The sequence below is a fragment of the Mytilus galloprovincialis genome, chromosome 8 (genome assembly GCF_965363235.1).
Source record: "Mytilus galloprovincialis chromosome 8, xbMytGall1.hap1.1, whole genome shotgun sequence".
In the NCBI taxonomy this organism is placed as follows: domain Eukaryota; kingdom Metazoa; phylum Mollusca; class Bivalvia; order Mytilida; family Mytilidae; genus Mytilus; species Mytilus galloprovincialis.
In genome coordinates this window covers 8,874,594-8,894,617 of record NC_134845.1, presented here as the reverse complement: position 1 = coordinate 8,894,617, position 20,024 = coordinate 8,874,594, and the positions used below count along the sequence as shown (strand labels likewise).

The 20,024-nt window shown below is 30.3% G+C and overlaps 2 protein-coding genes across 3 annotated transcripts in view; both read left to right on the top strand.

Moving 5' to 3' along the window:
- The window catches only part of LOC143042956 (structure-specific endonuclease subunit SLX4-like), a 20,417-nt gene extending 10,767 nt beyond the window's left edge, over positions 1–9,650 (top strand). The window contains exons 6-15 of the mRNA XM_076215459.1: positions 471–542; positions 1,385–1,483; positions 2,105–2,195; positions 3,191–3,274; positions 3,928–4,134; positions 5,113–5,283; positions 5,623–5,781; positions 6,871–7,004; positions 8,853–9,500; positions 9,587–9,650. Of these exons, the coding sequence (XP_076071574.1) occupies positions 471–542; positions 1,385–1,483; positions 2,105–2,195; positions 3,191–3,274; positions 3,928–4,134; positions 5,113–5,283; positions 5,623–5,781; positions 6,871–7,004; positions 8,853–9,500; positions 9,587–9,650 (1,729 nt within the window). The remainder of the gene's footprint in view (positions 1–470; positions 543–1,384; positions 1,484–2,104; positions 2,196–3,190; positions 3,275–3,927; positions 4,135–5,112; positions 5,284–5,622; positions 5,782–6,870; positions 7,005–8,852; positions 9,501–9,586) is intronic.
- On the top strand, positions 9,315–20,024 carry LOC143085000 (uncharacterized). Of its 2 annotated transcripts, XM_076261120.1 has the most exons (10): positions 9,315–10,917; positions 11,762–11,962; positions 12,335–12,454; positions 12,842–12,929; positions 14,803–14,953; positions 15,863–15,920; positions 17,310–17,393; positions 18,600–18,689; positions 19,560–19,631; positions 19,662–20,024. In XM_076261120.1, exons 1-10 carry the CDS (start codon positions 9,937–9,939, stop codon positions 19,737–19,739), a joined length of 1,923 nt encoding a protein of 640 aa, XP_076117235.1. In that variant the 5' UTR covers positions 9,315–9,936; the 3' UTR covers positions 19,740–20,024. The 2 variants fall into 2 exon arrangements, with proteins under 2 accessions (XP_076117235.1, XP_076117234.1); XM_076261119.1 differs by having other exon boundaries at positions 19,560–20,023.

Here is a 20,024-nt window from a genome sequence, read left to right as displayed (position 1 = left end):
AATGAGACAATTATCTGCTAGAGACCAAACGATGTAGACCTAAGCAACTACATGTATACACCTTCAACATAAGTGAAACCCTACTCAATAGTAAGCTGTACAAGAACTTACACAGAAAATTGTAGAACAAGTTAAAAACAAGAAAACCAAAACCAATGTCCTAAAATGTATGTACAAAACAATAAACCAAAAATCAGATATGAGAGACAGCCAACTATGAAAACTAATGAACTCCTGATCGAAGTTCACTCAGAAATAAATATTAATAGAAGTACCAGGAGGCACTAGATTTTTGTCTCATGAAAACCAACTGTGGATGAGCAAAAAATGTATTTTCATGAATTGTTGTTTCCATGTTGCAATCAAATTTAAAGAATTAGACTGATGTAGACTAATAATAAACAGATTAATTGATGACAAACTAATATTTTAAGATATATTAATAACTCATTGTATGTTGTATATTTCAGTAAACTGAAAGGTAAAGAAAGATCAAGTTCAATTTCAACTAAAACTAAAAAAACTCCAAAAGAGCCTAAAAGGTAAAATTTCTATATGATAGGATTAATGAGGAAAATATTTATTATTAGAAAGGATTGTTACAGAATAGATTTATTGGGGTGCCATAATTTTTGTTTTTTCAATCTTTACAGAGAGTGAATCAAATTGGTCGGAAAAAAATAGGGGGTCACAGACCACTTAAGCTCAAAATATTACTTTTAAACAGGTATGTGAAAGGGACCATTTTTCAATGAAATGATAGGGAAAATAAAGGTGTTGACATATTTTTATCCGAATATAAAAAAAACTGTCTGTGACACTTGGTCCAAAACCTTACTATAAAAAGCTGAAATATCACATCAAAGAATAAGCAAATAAAAAAATAGGTCACTGATAAGGAAAAACAAATATTTCGCCCTAAAATCAAAAATTTTGGTGGGAAAATGGTGAAATTGGTTGAAATGTCATTTAAGTGAAAAAAATACCATTATTTAACATTTTTAATCAATCAAAATATTAAAAAAATAATAGTGAATTTACGACACAAACTTTTCATGTTCATGGTAATTTATGCATGGAATTATACTCAGTCAAATAGTCCCGATCCACCTTAACTTTGGCTTTTGTCAGCTATTATTATTCAAAACTCTATGTTTGATGTAAGATAAGTTAAACCATACATACTTCGCCAAATGAAAATGCTTAACTGTATAATGTTGTTACTGCAATTGTAACAAATTTGTGAAGGAAGATGATAAATTAGATAAAGACTGCTAGTTTCTATTATTGCAGACTTGATACTGTCCCATTTTTGGTATCATTAAAAACATCCCAATAATTTTTTAAGTTTTCTTATTTAAAGTTTAACATATTCTATTTTTAGCCAGTTTGATGCAGACTTACAAATGGCCATGGCTATATCCATATCAGAAAGTAAACCTGTGGACAAACCTGAACCAAAGAAAAACAAGAAAAAGAAAGGGTTGGTACATATATCATTTTTAGGTTCAAAAGTATTTATGTGTACAGAAATTGGTGTAAAAGTAAAGAACTGCAAGACTAGGAAATATATCATTTAAAAATCTGTTAGATGAAAGTTTGTAAATTATGAAATTAAGGCAATATTCCTATTGTGGGGAAAAAATAACAGTAAAGACATCACAGGAAAAGCATTTTGATAACCTAATCAATTTCCAGAAATTATATCAATGCTATGTATAGGGGTTATATGTGGAGGTCTTTGAAACACATTTCACATATTAGTGCAACAAATTTTTAATTAAAGCTGTTTACATATATGGGATCTTGGTGAAAATTGTGCTTCCAAACTGCACCCCCATTCATTTAATTAATATGGAATATGTCTTTGAAAATGATTTGACATCTTGCCTTTGGCAGTCAAAATCAATAAACAATGCACTCAATAATATCTTAATATAAAATATGTGTCAATAAACAAAAAAAATTTTTAAATAGATATTCATATTCATATTTTATAATTTAAAAGTATTCAAATTTTATATGATATAATTAGGAAGAATATTTCATAACTTCGTTTGAATTTATAAACAATATACTTATTTTTTTCAATGATCTTCTACAGACCAGGAGATCCGACTATGTTAGTAGCTATGACCAAGGAGGAGAAGAAAAGAAGATTGTCAATGAGAGTTACTAACATGTTAGTTCCTGAGGTACATAAGTTCAAAATTAGTGTTGTATACTGTATATTCAAAAATTAATAAAAACATTTATTATTGCTACTCCTTTACCTCTTGCAAGAGTGGAAATTTAATAAATACAATTACATAACTTTGATGAAGGGTTTTTGGAAATTGTAATTGCGAGTTTTAATTTTTGCAAACTAGATTTTGCATTTATAAAAACATCACAATAATTTCTGAATTTTCAGCATATAGTAGCATGAGTGGTAAAGTTGAGAATGGAAATGGGGGATATGTCAAAGAGATAACAACAGATGAAAAAGCAAATACCAGCAGAAAGCCACCAATAGGTCTTCAACGCAGTGAGAAAATCCTGGACCCAGAGTTGAGCCTCAGCTGGCCTCTAAATAATAGATGTGTACTAGTTCAGTGTAAATGATCTGTATTCAAATGGGAATGTGTCAAACAGACAACATCCGACCAAAGGGGGAAAAGATAAATGGGTCTTCAATACAACGAGAAAATCCCACAACCAATTGAAAGGTGTGCTTCAGCTGGCCCCTAACGAAAAATATTTACTAGTTCAGTGATAATGGATGTCTTACTTGACTCCGAAATATATAAAAGAAACCATAAACGACTAGCAAAGGCCAAATGCTCATGACTTTGAGACAGGCGCAAAAATGAAGGAGGGTTTAAACATGTTTTTGAGATCTCAAACCTCCTTCTACACCTCATGCCAACATAGAAGATATATATTTTTTTCTGATATTTGTATTATTATTAAAAATAGGCAGATCTTGAGAAATTTTAATTATTCAGAGTTCACTTAATTTTGTTTTGATGTGCATTTGTATAGCACTTAACAACTGTAGTTGGGTTATCTAACCACTTGGGAGTTACAAGCATAATGTAATGTACTTATTTTTGGATATTCTATGTTGTTTGGTGACTATAACACTATTACTATCACAACAATATATGTTTTAATGTATTACACCACATTAATGTGTATCTTTATGTAGGAAGAGGAATGTTGTGACATTGATCTAACACCAGAGTTTGCCAGGAGTGGTATAGAAGATAAATATCTTTCACAGACAGAACAGGTAGAAACTAAAACATGGGCAATGTAACATTGTCCATGTTTTGTGTTAGATTTAGAGAAATAGGCCAAACAATGTATACTCTTTTTAAATTTATAGGGATAAGTTTAAGTGGAATTGTTACTTCATATTGATCTAATTCTTTTATGTAAGGGCTTTTATTTATTATATGTTGTTAATCAAAAAGTGTCACCAGTTTTGTCAATAACAACAAATAATTACAAATGTCAAATGAAGAATTCAGTCTTTGCATATCTAATTAAAAATTGTTCACACAGAAAGTCCAAGTGACATTGTGTTTTCAGCGCTATGATTTGAATTTATTCAGATGAAGATAAAAAAAAAGAAATGAGACAACAATCCAAAAGACATCTTGAAACCAACATATAATTAAAAGCATTTATATTGCCACAGTCTACAATACCTTTGAAATAATTTACCGAGCCTTTATATCACATTAACATATAGATATGACCATAGTTATTGGGCCAGTTCTTTATTTAGAACAGGCACTAAAATATATTGTTTTTTTTCAAGGCCTAAACATTATTAGGTAAAACCTCCTTTATAGTTTATATTGCTATAGGAATTTGCACATATACTAAAGGGAGACAACTTTGAAATATTTAATATAAGATACTATTTTTTAATTCCAGATACCAAGCGTATGGAACAAATGTAGTTTACAGTCAGAAAATAAAGAAAATTGGAAAAAAGAAACTTATTATGTTGATTGTTTAGTCCCTCCTTTAGAGGTCAGCAAGGTCAAAGCAGGTTCAAAGCTCAAAAGAATGTCTGAAATTCCAGGCAGGGATACTTCATTTCTACGACCAAAGACTCCAATAAAAACACCAGTTTCAAGGGTAAGTTAGTGAATGATTTTATCAGCTGGGAAGATAATGAAATAAGATATTTTCCAAATAAAAAATAAAGAATAAACTTTTGTTACCATTAGTAAACATAAAAATGAAATATCAAAATGGGAAGAAAACCCTAAACAATTCTAAATTCATCAAAATAACATGCATTTACTAGGAAAATGAAAATAACACTTTATACATTTCATGCAACCAGTTGAGCTTTACGCACTGACTACTGAACTTATAATACCAGAAAAGACTAACACTCCACCAGCAATAGTAAAAACTTGTTTAAGATTAAGAAAATAAACCAAAATAAATATATTCTCAGGTTTTTTAAACATTTTAAAAGTATTCATGGTCAATTTTCACTGAAATTGTCAAGGGATGATATTCCTAAAATGCAAAAAAAAACAACGTTATTTAAGAAAATAAATAAATTTAAGTCTTAAAAAGTGTATTTATTAAATTGATGTCTATTTGCTGAAGTAGTTGATGGGTATTTTTTCAAACCTCCAGCGTCTGTATGGGTTTACGTGTTCACATATATTTCTCACTTTACATCTATGTTCAGTTCTTAGATATAAAAAAAATTTAGGTTATTTCTTGGAGTGAAAGTCTGGTGTTGGAAAATATGTACTGACAAATTGATTTTGTTTTGTTTATACATTTGCACATTTAGAAGACAACTATATTGTATCTTTAAAAGCTCAAATTGCATCAATTGGTGATTTTAAGGTTGCAAAGAAAGTTAACTGGCGATGCGTCAAATCACCAATTGATGCTTTCATTAGCTTAAAATACAATATTGTTATATATCCATTCTAATAATACTGTCAGACCGAAAACAATGTCAAATCATATTCAAAACCCGTCATATGTTACCTGCGCTTGCATCTTAACATTATCCAATCAAAATAAATGTTTCAAACAGTGTTGCATTAGAAATTGCCTTTAAATGCTGAAATTATCTTCTTTAAGATATCAAGAAATAACACTATATCAGAATCTGGGGATACCCAAGAGGAAATGTTAGTGGCATCTACACAAACCGCTGTAGTACTGGCAGAGCTAGCAGCTGATTCTTCACAGTTATCTGTCCCTGATTTTGATTGTAGTGGGTTCTGTCCAGAACAGCCAATCAATATACAGGTAAATCAAGGACTTTTTCCTGCACTGTTAAATAACTATCAATATAATGACAATGTCTCTGATTTTACTTGCATTATATACAAATATACATCGTCTTTTTGGGGATATTACGATTTCAAAAAATAAAAGTAATTGGAGAGCATGCAAAAATGTTCTAGATTTTTACTTTTGAGCTCAATATATCAAAAAATATTTTATGCTATAAAATTGAACTTAGTGATTTATCCTGTGTACTTAAAAAGCTGGTATTGTTTTACCTAACTTATTTTTTTATGTTCAGCCAAAGAACAAACATTTTTGATAATATTAGATAAACACAATTCCCTGTCTTTTACCCAGCCTATAAAGAATACAGACTTGTTAGGAGGTTTACAGAAATCTATGTTGTCCTTAGTAAACATTTCTAGCCATGCTGATGTACAGATCCATACCATAGGGGGAGATATAGTTTTCTGTCATAAAGTCATACTTAGCTGTAGATGTCAGAGCATTCTGAAGGTATGTACTGTAAAAGTGGGGTAACCAAATTTTCTACAAATGTATCTATTGATAACACATGGCAGTTTTAGTTGCAATACTTATGGAATCATTTCGTTGGTCATAAATATTTCAAGAAAACATTTTCTGCAAAACCTAAGTAGACATGTGCTTTATTTGTAAATAATCAATAGACTATATATAGTGGAGAAGTAATTGTTTGAGAACTTTAAAGAGAACCAAGACATTCTGGTAGAAAGCAAACTTGAATTAGGTCAAATCTCTTTTACTATTGCTTAAAAAACAACTTAAAAACTTAACTGCTTTGTTGGGAGTAGGCAATGTTTTATAACGTGACTCTGTACTTTAAAAGATCCCGTCAGTATGATATTGTTCTATTATATGTCATTATGATATAGTTCTATTATGAATTACAATATACGTTGAACCACAAACGTCAAAATCATTCAATCGCGTAGTGAAATTAACTATTTTTGGATTCTTATTAATTCTATATATAACTTTTGGACTAGTTTAAATCTCGGTCTATTTCTTAAATTTATTCTTACATACTTTTGATTTTTTAACCCTGTATGCTAACATTCCCAGGAAAATTTTAAAACTGTTTGTACGCACATTGAACGACAAATTTATGTGACGTATAAAATTTTCTGACGTCAGACACTCAAATCAATAAATGTGTTCGTAGATAGTAGATGTTTTTGTGTTCTGTTAAATTGTTCCTTTTAAAATTGTTAAACGATGATGACTGATGTACCCATATTTTGGCTATTATATTTATTGTGTCTGTTTATTTAACGCATCAATGTAAACATATCGGAAATTGATGAGACTGTCATTAAAGTGAGAGGGTTAGCGCTATAGAACCAGGTTTAATCCACCATTTTCTACATTTGAAAATGCCTGTACCAAGTCAGGAATATGACAGTTCTTGTCCATTCGTTTTTGATGCGTTTTGTTATTTGATTTTGCCATGTGATTATGGACTTTCCCAATTGATCTTCCTCTAAGTTCAGTATTTTTGTGATTTTACTTTTTATTTATCAGTCTTGATTTATAATTACTTGAACATATACATTGTAATTACAGTATGAGGAAGGTGGTCATATTTACATGGAGGACATGGCCAGTGATGCTGTGATCAGTATAATGAAATATGTCTATGGTGGACATGTATCTGTGACACAGAGCTGTTTGTCTGATGTTGTTAAGCTAGCTGATAGGTATGCAATAGGTTATAATTGATGCTAATGCGACAATAATCGCAATAATTTGAACTCCCAAATTTTTTCTTCTAAATATCACAAAAATTAAAATAGCATTTTAGTCTGAAATGACAGAATTGCAATATTGAATGACTCCATTGTAACAGGAAAACCAGTGGAGAAATCTGTATAAGAAAAGAAAAAAACTTATGAACCACATTAACAAACAACAACCACTGAACATCAGGTTCCTGACTTACGACAGGCTCAATCAAATGCAGCTGATTTAAATGTTTTGATAGGTACCAACCATCACCCTTACCTAAAACAACAGTGTAACATCACACCATAGAAAGACACACTATAAAATATCAATTAAAATGGTTTAACTTAATCAAAAGACATATAAACACAGGTGAACATACATTGAAGGAAAAAAAATGTTCCATGACAAAACTTAAATAGAAAATCAATAAAATAAGGGGTGAGATGTTAAACAATTTCAGAAAGACAACCATTTCTTGAACAAAATGCCCCCAAAAACAATAATGTACACAGGTAAATGAAAATAATTTTGTTGTAAGGTACTGTGGATTCATTTATTTTCGTGGGTATCAATTTTCGTGGATAGAGAAAAAAAGACGTTTCGAGGTATACTTATATTAAATTCGTGGATCGCTGATTAAAAAAAAAAAATAGATACGTAATTCTTGGATTTCTTTTTGATTTAGGAGATCATATAACCTCCTTGGTTTGATCAATAATAAAACAAAACAAAAAAGAAGGAATTCATTGAAAAAGTTGTGAATTGTCAAAATCCTCGCTTGGTCATTCTAGGTTAAAGTGTTCATTGATAACTTCGATTACAATAATGGACAGAGACAACTAATTATTTGTTGTTTTACAATTTATAAATTCATGTCTGAATTCTATAAGGCATTCAAAACTTTATGATTGAAAGCTCATTTCCCTAATCACGATATAATAAACAGTGATATAAGTATAAGGTGTGAAAATAAATGTTCCTGTCATAAACAATATTACCTACGGGCAATATCCCCGTACTTAATCCTATTGATTTTTAATCACTGGTAAACCAAATAAAATTGAGAATGGAAACTATGACACGGTAATTAACAACTTGCAGTTATTTTCCATAAACAGTTTTAATCAATTTTAAAAAGTAAATTATCACTGATATTCGATATATTTATTATAGATTTAATCAAAATACTTGTATCTCCTTTCAATAAAGAACATGTGTTATGTTACAATGTTTATCGCTGGTCAACACTATACTAAAACTGCATAACATAACCGGAAATAAACAACCGACTCCATACACATTTCTCGGGATGATTCTTCGTTGAATTCTTAAATTCGTGGTTCGCTGTGACCCACGAAACCTACGAAAATTGGTATACCACGAATAAGAATAAATCCACAGTATACAGTATACTATACAGTATACATCAGGTTACTATATTTATGTAGACTTGCGTTTCAACTGTCCAAGACTCTATTGGTGAAATCTCATGCAGAAATAGGAGTTTTTCTATGTAAAGCAGTATATCTATGTCTAAGAGAAGAAACAAAATAATTAAGTAAAATTAGAATAGTGACAAAAAAATTGGACGGTATCAGTATGATAGGTCGTAGGAAAATTGTTAATCTTTAGATATTTTGGGTTTAGATTACCAAGTGATCATAGAAGTTAATGTACAGTTTTTACTTTGTATATTCAGGCTTTTTTATGAGATATGTTTTCTTCCTGTACCCCAACTTTTCACTTATAAAAATTTATTACAAAAAAACAGTCTTATCAAAGCAGAAATAATGATAAAAATGATTTTATATAATTTACAGATTTAAGATAACAGAATTACAAGAAATTCTGAAAATGTTACATTCCAGTCCACGGTCAACAGAGGCTAATAGTCCTATAAAATCAGAGTCTGCTTCACCAAATAAAACATCTGTGGAGAGTTTGCTAAAACAGCTGTGGAGTGATTCTGATGATGAGGAAGAAGATGATGGTCAAGGTCACAGGAAGTCAGGAGAGGATTCTGGGATGGAACAAGAACTTGTCTGCTCCCAGAGTTCTAGTAGTGAAAAACAGAAATCCCCTGTAATGTCAAGTCAAATGTCAGATGTAATTAAACATTCTCTTTTGAATCAGATTACTAGATATGAGAATAAAACAAGTATTGGAAATTTAGATACTGAATCAGCATTAAATTCATCTTTGAAATATGTGCAGGAAAATTGTGATTATAGTCCCAGAAAATCAGAAGCTATAAATGTAAAAAATACATACATATATAATGTGAGTTCTTCATTTGAGAAATCACCAGAGAAAAATCATCCGGTAAAAAATTTGGAATTGGAATGTGAAAATTCTAAAAATAAAAGTCCAGAAAAAAGATCATTTAGTCCTACAGTAATAGCGGACATTGATCAGGCATATTCACCAGAAATCCCTTTTATTCAGAGCTCTCAGAACATCACAGAGAAGTCAGATCTAAAGAAATCTCTTTCTGCAGTCTCTGATAATAGTCATGTGACTAAATACATACATAATGATTGTGTGAACTCTGAAGATTTGCTAGAGGATTTACCTCTAATAGAAAGTCCACGAAAATCAAGACTTTCAAGGCAAACTAGAGAAAATACTATTAAAAATATTAATTTAAATATTCAAGGAAAAGATAGCAGGCAAGAACAGAAACATCAGAGTCAGAAAATAGATACAGAAGAAGCAAAAAGTTCAAATAAAACTAGCAACATTTTGAAGGAAAAAGTAAGAAAAAATAGCAATGAAAAAGATGATGATAACAGTGGAACAGCATCTCTTACTAACAACAAAAATGCTGCAACTGACAAAGACATTGCCCTAAAATATGGAAACAAAATCATTCTGCCTGATAACAGTACAGATGTTAATAAAACTATGCATGATAGTTTTGATAACAGTAATGGTAGTTTAATTGTTGTTGATCCAGAGGATAGTAACCATAGTAACAATGAGTTGATATTTGCCCTGACCAATGAGAATGATAGTTATTTCCCTCATGATCAAAGCTACAAAGACAATGACAAGGGTTTAAATTCTAGTTTAAATATTTCTGGTGGTGATTTGTTTGCCAGTCCTTCTCCGACTATTCAGAGAACAAAAACATGCCATAGTAGACTGAAGTTATCCCAGGAGGTGCTCAATGATCCAGGTGAGACTAGTTCTGCAATTACAAATTCAGATTTGGAAACAATAACGTCTCCTTCTTTTAGAAAATCCAAAAGAAAAACTACTGAAATGGAAACACCGACAAAGAAATCTCCATTAACCAAAAAGATTAGAACCAACATGGAGGATAATGATATTTCAATTATTGGAGATAATTTTGACCAATTATCTTCTCAAGAATCGGAATCCCCAAAATGTAAAGCAAGAGAGAAGAAATGGAAATTCAGTTCTAGGTCAAATTTTATGAAAAGTCAAGATATTACTTTTTCTGGTCCAGTTAAATCTAATGATATATTGAAAAATCATGAAGATTTGCCCAATAAACAAGACTTGAATAGCAGTTCTTCAGCACAGCATCCCACAACAGTAGAAGTAACTTATACTACTGATAATTTGAATGATAGTGGATTTGAAATGAATTTAACCAAATCTCAGTTCCATGGGGATATAGATGACAAGCACAAATCCTCTGATGATGAGAAGGAAGATGAAGTGAGTCTTATCACCGGTGGAGAATCTGACATTGAGAGGAAGGATACTAATGTGACCTTGGAATATGATATGAATGTTGCCATAGAAACAGATGGTGTGTCATGTGACGATGTTTGGGAAGATTTTGATGATTGTGGTGGGGACGATTTTGATGGAATCATAGCATGTAAAACACCATGTAAGCCCGTCACTAATCAGGTATGGAGGGAAAAGTTATTTTTTTCATTAGTTGATCTTATAAACATAATAAATGTTGTTCAATGCAAAAATACACTGTAAATTTAGAAATTTTGAAGATGTTTTTTTATTATTGCTAAAATTGCAATGGGAAAGGTTTTGTAAAACATATCGAGTTTGATAGCATTATTTTTAAGTTACAATTTTTGAAAACACAACAACACTAATCTTGCATTTTATATTTTGATAAAAAAAAATTGCAATAATAAATGCACACAAAAATTTCTGAATTAAAAGAGTTTGAATAACCAGCTGTATAATAACTTGGAATCTGAATTGAAATAAGGTGATATGATATGATTGCCATTCATACAACTATCCATTTAAGATCAAACAATCATAAAAAGAAACTAACAACTGGATAACAGATTTCTAGTTTGTGACAGGTACATAAAACATGTAGAACAGTAAAACATACTTGTGTCAGAGCACTTTTGAATTTTTAACACATTTTCTGGCTGAGTTTTTAATCAAGTCAAAGGTTTTTAAATTGAAATATCAGGTTTATTGGCAAATCTTAAAAAGAGTTCTTCGCCCTATTCCGTTCATTTTAAACAAAATGTTTGTCTTTTGCTCTTTTTTTGCATTTTACAATGGAAAATTATATTTCATAATTAGCATATGGAATATCTTAGTATTTCCAAAATATGTCAAAACAATAAACATGATAAAGAAAGACCTTTTAATTCTAGAAGTATGTTTATGGGTTGTAATTTAAAATTGCAACATAGTACAATCCCTTTTATTTCTTATATCTGTATAAATTCATTTGATATAAAAATCCTATTGAAATCTTTTAAAACAGCAAAAGGAAATTCTGCCAAGTGCGAATGCAATAGGAAATGAGAGTTCTGCCATGTTTGACAGAAACAAACATCAAGATAACCATGATCAGAATAAAGACTTTGAAGAGCCAGTTGATCAGATTGAAGAGACAGAAAACCTGACTTTTTGTGATGAAAGTTTTGCAATTGATGAGAACACATTTACATCTACATCAGTACAGGTACTTATCTATTGCTATTCGTATGGTACCATTTTAATTCATTTAGTCATGTGCATGCTTGATCCAAGGGCACCAAACAACTATTTAGATTGTTAATGCTAAAGACAACACACATAAAATATATGTGTTTATGTATATTTATAGATATATGCATAAAGTAACTGATAAAGAGTTTCCAGATTAAGAAAACAATGAACTCGAGAACACTTTCATGCTATAAAGTGAGTGTCTATGCAATTATATTGATTTTATTACCGTATACAGATATTTTTAATTTGTGATATTCAATTATTAGATTAAGAAGATATACTTTCAATTTCAAAAGAATATATGATTTTGTTTTCTGAAAATCCTAATGTTATTTAATTTCAGCGCTCTTTCAAGACTCCAGTTATGAGTAAAGAAAGACAGAGAACTAAACAAACATGGAAGGAGCCGTCACCATTTACTCCTATGCCAAATTATGATGCAATGGCAACGCCTCATATAAAGGTAGGCTATTCCTACTCTTACTTGTATAATCCTACTAATTATCTTGACATTTATTGGTTTTAAATTTCTGAAGTGTAAAATTTCTCAAATGCATATAGTAGAGTACTAAAATATAAAAACTAATTCTTTCATCTATTTGTTCATGTAAATTAAGTTTTTATATTTGAAAATTTTGATATTTAAATTTTTTTAACATAATGATTTGTAACTTGTAAATCTCTCACCAAACGTTTCACTGGCATCACAGATTGTCTCAATAATTGTATTGTAGATGCAATTTTTCAAATATACTGATATATCTGATTTGTTAAAAGTGAAATCACAAAAATACTGAATTCCGAATTTAAAAAAAAATCGAAAGTCATTAGTTTATCAATGTTGTTATAGAAAAAAGTACAAAACTATGGAGTAAAACCTGTGGGCAAGAAGAGAATGATAAAGTTACTGAAGGATATCTACCACAAAACACATCAATGTAAGTATACTGCTTAACTAAAGGATATCTACCATAAAACGCATCAATGTAAGTATACTGTTTAACTAAAGGATATCTACCACAAAACACATCAATGTAAGTATACTGCTTAACTAAAGGATATCTACCACAAAACACGTCAATGTAAGTCTACTGCTTAACTAAGGATATCTACCATAAAACGCATCAATGTAAGTATAGTGCTTAACTAAGGATATCTACCACAAAACGCATCAATGTAAGTATACTGTTTAACTAAAGGATATCTACCACAAAACACGTCAATGTAAGTATACTGCTTAACTAAAGGATATCTACTATAAAACATGTTAATGTAAGTATACTGCTTAACTAAGGATATCTACCATAAAACACATCAATGTAAGTATACTGTTTAACTAAGGATATCAACCACAAAACACATCAATGTAAGTAGACTGCTTAACTAGTATCTACTACAAAACACGTCAATGTAAGTATATTGTTTAACTAAGGATATTTACCACAAAACACATCAATGTAAGTATACTGCTTAACTAGTATCTACTACAAAACATGTCAATGTAAGTATACTGTTTAACTAAGGATATCTACCACAAAACACGTCAATGTAAGTATACTGTTTAACTAAGGATATCTACCACAAAACACGTCAATGTAAGTATACTGTTTAACTAAGGATATCTACCACAAAACACGTCAATGTAAGTATACTGCTTAACTAAGGATATCTACTATAAAACATGTTAATGTAAGTATACTGCTTAACTAAGGATATCTACCATAAAACACATCAATGTAAGTATACTGCTTAACTAAAGGATATCTACCACAAAACACATCAATGTAAGTATACTGTTTAACTAAAGGATATCTACTACAAAACACGTCAATGTAAGTCTACTGCTTAACTAAGGATATCTACTATAAAACATGTTAATGTAAGTATACTGCTTAACTAAGGATATCTACCATAAAACACGTCAATGTAAGTATACTGCTTAACTAGTATCTACTACAAAACACGTCAATTTAAGTATACTGTTTAACTAAGGATATCTACCACAAAACACGTCAATGTAAGTATACTGCTTAACTAAAGGATATCTACTATAAAACATGTCAATGTAAGTATACTGTTTAACTAAGGATATCTACCACAAAACACATCAATGTAAGTATACTGTTTAACTAAAGGATATCTACCACAAAACACATCAATGTAAGTATACTGTTTAACTAGTATCTACTACAAAACACGTCAATGTAAATATACTGTTTAACTAAAGGATATCTACCACAAAACACATCAATGTTAGTATACTGTTTAAATGTAAACAACATGAATATGATTGATCACTGTTTAAATTACTGCTATGTTTAAACGCACAAATGACTTTAATACATGTGTAAGAGTTTTCTCCCATATACCAGGGTTGCTTTCAATATCGTAGTGGCTACGTAGTGCTACATAGATTTTGACCTAGCTGCTATCAATATCTATGTAGAAGCTATAGGCTAGCTAGAAGTTCAATAGTCATAAATCTATGCAGCCGCTAAGATATTGAACGCAACCCAGGTCTACTGTTAAACATCTACCGTAAAACGCACTAATGTAAGAATACTGTAAAAAAATATCTACCACCAAACACATTATTATAGGTATAATGCTACAAAAAAGGATATATACCACAAATACATCATAAATCTATTGAAAATTTATATTTATACGACACAATTTTTCTCTCTAAAAATCAAATTATTCAAAGTTCCCCTTGCAGATTATATAGGGATAACCTACAATAGTTGGATTAGAAATATCAAAATAATTATTATGTAGGTCCAATTTATAAAGTTTTATTGTAATAATTAGATGAAACAGACAGTGAATTTGAAGATGAGGTTGATGAAAATACAGATATTAGAAAGGCTGACACTGATAATAATGTAGATGATAATGATGATGATGACGACGAGGATGAATTAGAAGACAGTTTGAATGACAGCCAGGAATCACAGAACAGGTATATATATGATATTACCAGAACAAATTATATTGTTCTAATCTATATTGCTATCAATTTCTGTCATTCTCTGGTTTTATTACCAATTTTCATGCCCCTGACGGAGTTGAAGGGACATTAAGTTTTACCTTTGTTTGTCTCTCCATCCTTACATACATCCCAAAATTAGTTTCTGTTCTATAACTTTAGTTTGCCTTCATCAAATGTTTTGAAACTTGTACACAAAGCTTATTACCATAATTCACAGATTAAGTTTGAATGATGGTGTCGATTTTGCTGTTTTCTAATTCTGTCCTGTTTTAACCTGATATGCTAAAGGGAGACTCATTCTTCATTTTTATGCATCACATACAATAGTAGAGGGTGCATTGTTTTTTTGGTCTGTGCAACCGTCTATTCCTCGGATTGTCTGTCTGTCCCACTTAAGGTTAAAGTTTTTGGTCAAGATAGTTTTTGATCGAGTTAAATTCCAATCAACTTAAAACTTTGTACACGTTCTTGATTCTTCTAAAAACAATAAAATATACATATAATTTCCAATGTACTAATGAACTCAAAATCGTTTTTTTGCTAACTTTTATATTTTCCTGTATTTGCTCAGAAATCTTTCTTTCGTCCAGTTTCGTTTGTGGTGAGACTTTGAGTATTCCTAACAACAGGACCAACATCGGAAACGTTATGGTATTTCCATTTCTTTTTGAACATTAAAATGTTAGAATTAAAAAACAAATTATTGATACAGACTTCGTTCCCTTTTACAAGTATCACCTGCCTCATATTATATAAGTGGCAATGACAGTTTATTCTCTGATAGTAATCAATTTTTCATATTTTGAAATAAGCATTTGAAATTTTAGGATGGCAATTAATATCTGGAAAGAACTATCAAATGTTTTATAAATATTTCAGTGATTTAGTAGAGGAGAGTATAATGATTTGTACAGAAGAAGAAACTCAACCTCTAGAGGTATTTTAATATAGATAAAAACATACTGTATAGCGGGTTATTTTTGTGGGTCTAAAATTTCACCATTGTCATTGAAAAAGGTAAACGAAATATTTTGACAGTTTTTATTTTGGCAGATTCAAACTTTTTCAATACCTATGTGCATGTGCACTTTCATATTGGTGGAATTTATTTTGGAGATTTTGTTCCAACACTGCGAAAAATAACAAGCTATATGGTAGCTTTAAAAAATTTAAAATATAAATGGATTTAATTCCTATTCATTTTTTTGGGATACTAGTTTACATTAAAGATGATTACTAATTAATCTGTATGCTGTTGATTCATTCAGGGGCGGATCCAGCCATTTAAAAAAAGGGGGTTCCCAACCCAGGACAAGGGGGGGGGGTTTCCAACTCTATGTCCCCATTCAAATGCATTGACCGTCCAAAAAAAAAAGGGGGTCCAACCCCCGGAAACCTCCCCCTGGATCCGCCACTGTTCATTTATTTTCATGTATGCTGTTGATTTGTTTATTTTCATGGGTACCAATTTTCTTGGTTTGAGAGAAAGTTGTATCTTTGTGGATACTTAAATTTGTAGTTTAGACAAAATTTCTAAAGTCTGCACTCCTAGAGTGTATTGATATTTTTTGACTATTTAAATTTGTAATCCACCTAGACCTGCAAAATCCACAAAAACTAGTACCCTACAAATAATAATAAATCAAAATATTAAAAGAAAGATATTTATAGAAAATTTAAATCATTTTATTATGAAGTAGCATCAACAGTATGGTCTTTTAAATAACTATCTTCCATTATATTTAATAATAATGTGGAGGACAGTGTCAATACTGTGGATTCATTATTATTTGTTGGATACCAGTTTTTGTGGATTTCATGGATTTGACAGATGAACAACAAAATTAAATGTTAAACAAAACGTAAATTTTCTAAAGGCTTCAATGCAGACTTGGGCAAAACCATGAAATTAAATATCCATGAATATGTAAGTTTTCCTTAATCCATGAAAATTGGTATCCACGAAAATAAATGAATTCACTTTATGCAATTCTATATTATTCACATTTGAGCTCATATTCCCTCTATGTTTTTCATATCCCCTCAGCCAACTATCAAAGAGGAGATGGGGCACCTGCAGGGACTTTAAACCCCTTTAATCTTTTGTAAAGCCAGAATAACAATTATAAGAGTGTTCTGATATTTAATAAATTGCTATGTTGATCTTTACTATAGTTCACAGGTTATATGGGCTCATATACTCTGTTAAAGTAACCAAACACAGGACCCAGATAATTAACTCCAGTATAATAATTGTTTTTATGTTTTAAGATTTAAAAGTTCATATAAATACACTTTTTATATATAATAATACTTTGTATTTCAGCCTGGGGAGCAGAGTTTAAATGACAAATTGATGGAATTTATCAGAAAACAACCTGACATACAAGTCAGAATACTTATGTATGAGGTAATATGTTATTATTATATATATACCAACACTTACAGCAGCAGGGTAATAATGTACCATTATATACTTTCATTTTGGCAGTAACACTTTCGGCTAAATCAGTAATTGAATTCTAACAAAACTCTCTAAAATCTGAATGGTATCAAATTGTATTTTGCACTTTCTGTATTTTTGTTGTTGTTAGTTCAACTGGTTTGTATGCCTGTTTATAGGATTTGTTATGGTTTACCATTGTACATTCATCCATGTGTCCATCGTCAACATGTTGTTCACTTAGGTTAAAACACTTTAACCAATTAGCATAAAACTTTGGTGAATTGTTTATATCTAAATGGTTTTTGGTGTTTCCCCACTGAAAGTCTTCGTGTACAAAATGAATTAAGGCGCTTGGAACCCCAACTTTTAAACTGCTGACATGGTTTATTGAATGTTGTAGAATACGTGCTATGTAATGTCATATTGTGTCTCATACTTTATTTTTTTATTCAAATAGTTGTCAAAACTATAAAGGAAAAACAGAACAAAATGTAAAACAAGTCAAACAAAGCCTGATAAATGAACAAATCAAAAAAAGAAATATGAATTTGATATACAGTAACAAAAGACCACTACTGAAAAGATATATAAGGAAAATACCAAACTCTGAAGAAAATTTAAAACAGAGTCGGTAATCAAATGGCAACATCAAAAGCTCAGAGACATCAAAGGAATAGATAACAACTGTCATATTCCTGACTCGGTACTGGCATTTTTTTATTTAGAAAATTGTGGATTAAACCTGGTTTTATAGCTAGCTAAACTTCCACTTGTATGACAGTCGCATAAAATTGGAATTGCTATAATTTTTTAATTGAAATCCATTGAGTTGCTGTCCTTTATAGAGAAGTAACTTAAACAAGTTGTAAAATTTAAGATTTGGACACCTTTTACATTATTTATCTATAAAATAAACTGCACAAACAACACAAAATAAAGGGTTCTTTTAACTGAAAAAAATATTTCAAAAATAAAATTAATTGTAAGTTATACCTACCAGTAGTTTATGTCTTGAGATTTTATAGTGAAATCAATTGTTTTATTTGTACGTAGGTTTGTATTAAATCTTCAATTTAAAATTCAATATTACTCAGTGATATATGTATTGTTAATGTGTATGTTGAATGTTTTAAGTAAAAAGATAAACAATGTTTAATATTATGTTTTTAGCCCTTAGAGTTGGATGTATTGAAACAGAAGATTACTGAGGCAGAGATAAAATGTTCTATGGAAAAGCTGAAAGAGTTCTTAGATGATAAGGTTAGAAGATTAATTTAGAATTGATACTAACTGGAGTGTATCCTAAACTATTCTTAAATGGAAATATGCAGATTATATTTAAATATAAGAAATCAAAATGATTTGTGAGTTCTTTTCTAATTCCCATTCATGAGAATATAGTTAAAATATGGAAAAATTTGATTAAGACATGAATTATATTTACAAAATGTCTTAAGAATGAGTTTTAGAAAAGATTTAAATATTTTATACTTTTGACCTTGATGAAAGTATTTTATGATCAGGATGAATTTAGCTTGATTTTGTTAGTTGTCTTCTCTTAGCAAATGCAAAGTTTAGATTCATTGCAAACTCAAATCTTCGAGTTAACTATTTAGTTGTCAAGATTGATAAACAGAAAATGCATATTTATATAAAAGAACATGTGGTATGATAGCCAATGAGACAACTCTCCAAAAGAGACCAAAATGACACAGAAATTAACAACTATAGGTCACTGTAGGCCCTTCAACAATGAGCAAAGCCCACACCACATAGTCTGCTATGAAAGGCCCCAAAATGACAATGTAAAACAAATCAAACGAAAAAACTAAAGGCCTTATTCATGGAACAGATCGGTATTGAAAAATATACTGATTACATTGTTTGAATTAATTATGGTCCCTCCTGTAGGGTTACATCTTTGCTTGATTTCAAAGGCTTTTAGAGATTGCTGGATATGAAAGTCTGACTGAATGGGAAATGAAGTTACAGAGATGTGCAATATGAAAGATTTCTATCCAGTGGTTTTCTGTTGTTCACAATTAAGTTTAAAACAAGGTATTAAAATTACCTGAAAATTTGAAATGTAAAATAATTAATGTATTATAAATGTTGTTTAATCCATTTAAGTGTATTACCTTTACAATGAAGAACATGAGAAAAAGTCCAAAGAAGAAAAGACGAAGTCCAAAGAAAAGAAAGGCCACTGAAAACAGTCCAACTAAAAGAAAGGCCACTGAAAACAGTCCAACTAAAAGTAGTCCTGTCAAAGGTCAAGGAAGGGGGAGAAAGAAACTGAATCCTTCCTAACACTCTGGTATCAACTAGGATAGGTTATTTATATGGATGTATAGATATGACGAGTGAACAGTTACCTGACATTTTTGTTAGACTCTTTTATCTCATACTCAGTTGTAAATATATGATGTTAATTTATGAGGATTTTTTAAACTACAATGTAGATGAAGTTAGAGATTTTACATATATTGACTTGATAAGCATTGTTGTATATGATTTACTGAAGTTATTTAACAATGAAATATCAAATCCTAATGCGTCTGGATTTTAAGCAACCAACAATCAATCATATCTGAA

Coding starts and splice junctions, on each gene's coding strand:
- LOC143085000 (XM_076261119.1), top strand. CDS start 9,937: ATGCATGATAGTTTTGATAACAGTAATGGTAGTTTAATTGTTGTTGAT. Junction 12,455..12,841: donor TGGCAACGCCTCATATAAAG/GTAGGCTATTCC, acceptor ATGTTGTTATAG/AAAAAAGTACAAAACTATGG. Junction 14,954..15,862: donor AGCCAGGAATCACAGAACAG/GTATATATATGA, acceptor TAAATATTTCAG/TGATTTAGTAGAGGAGAGTA.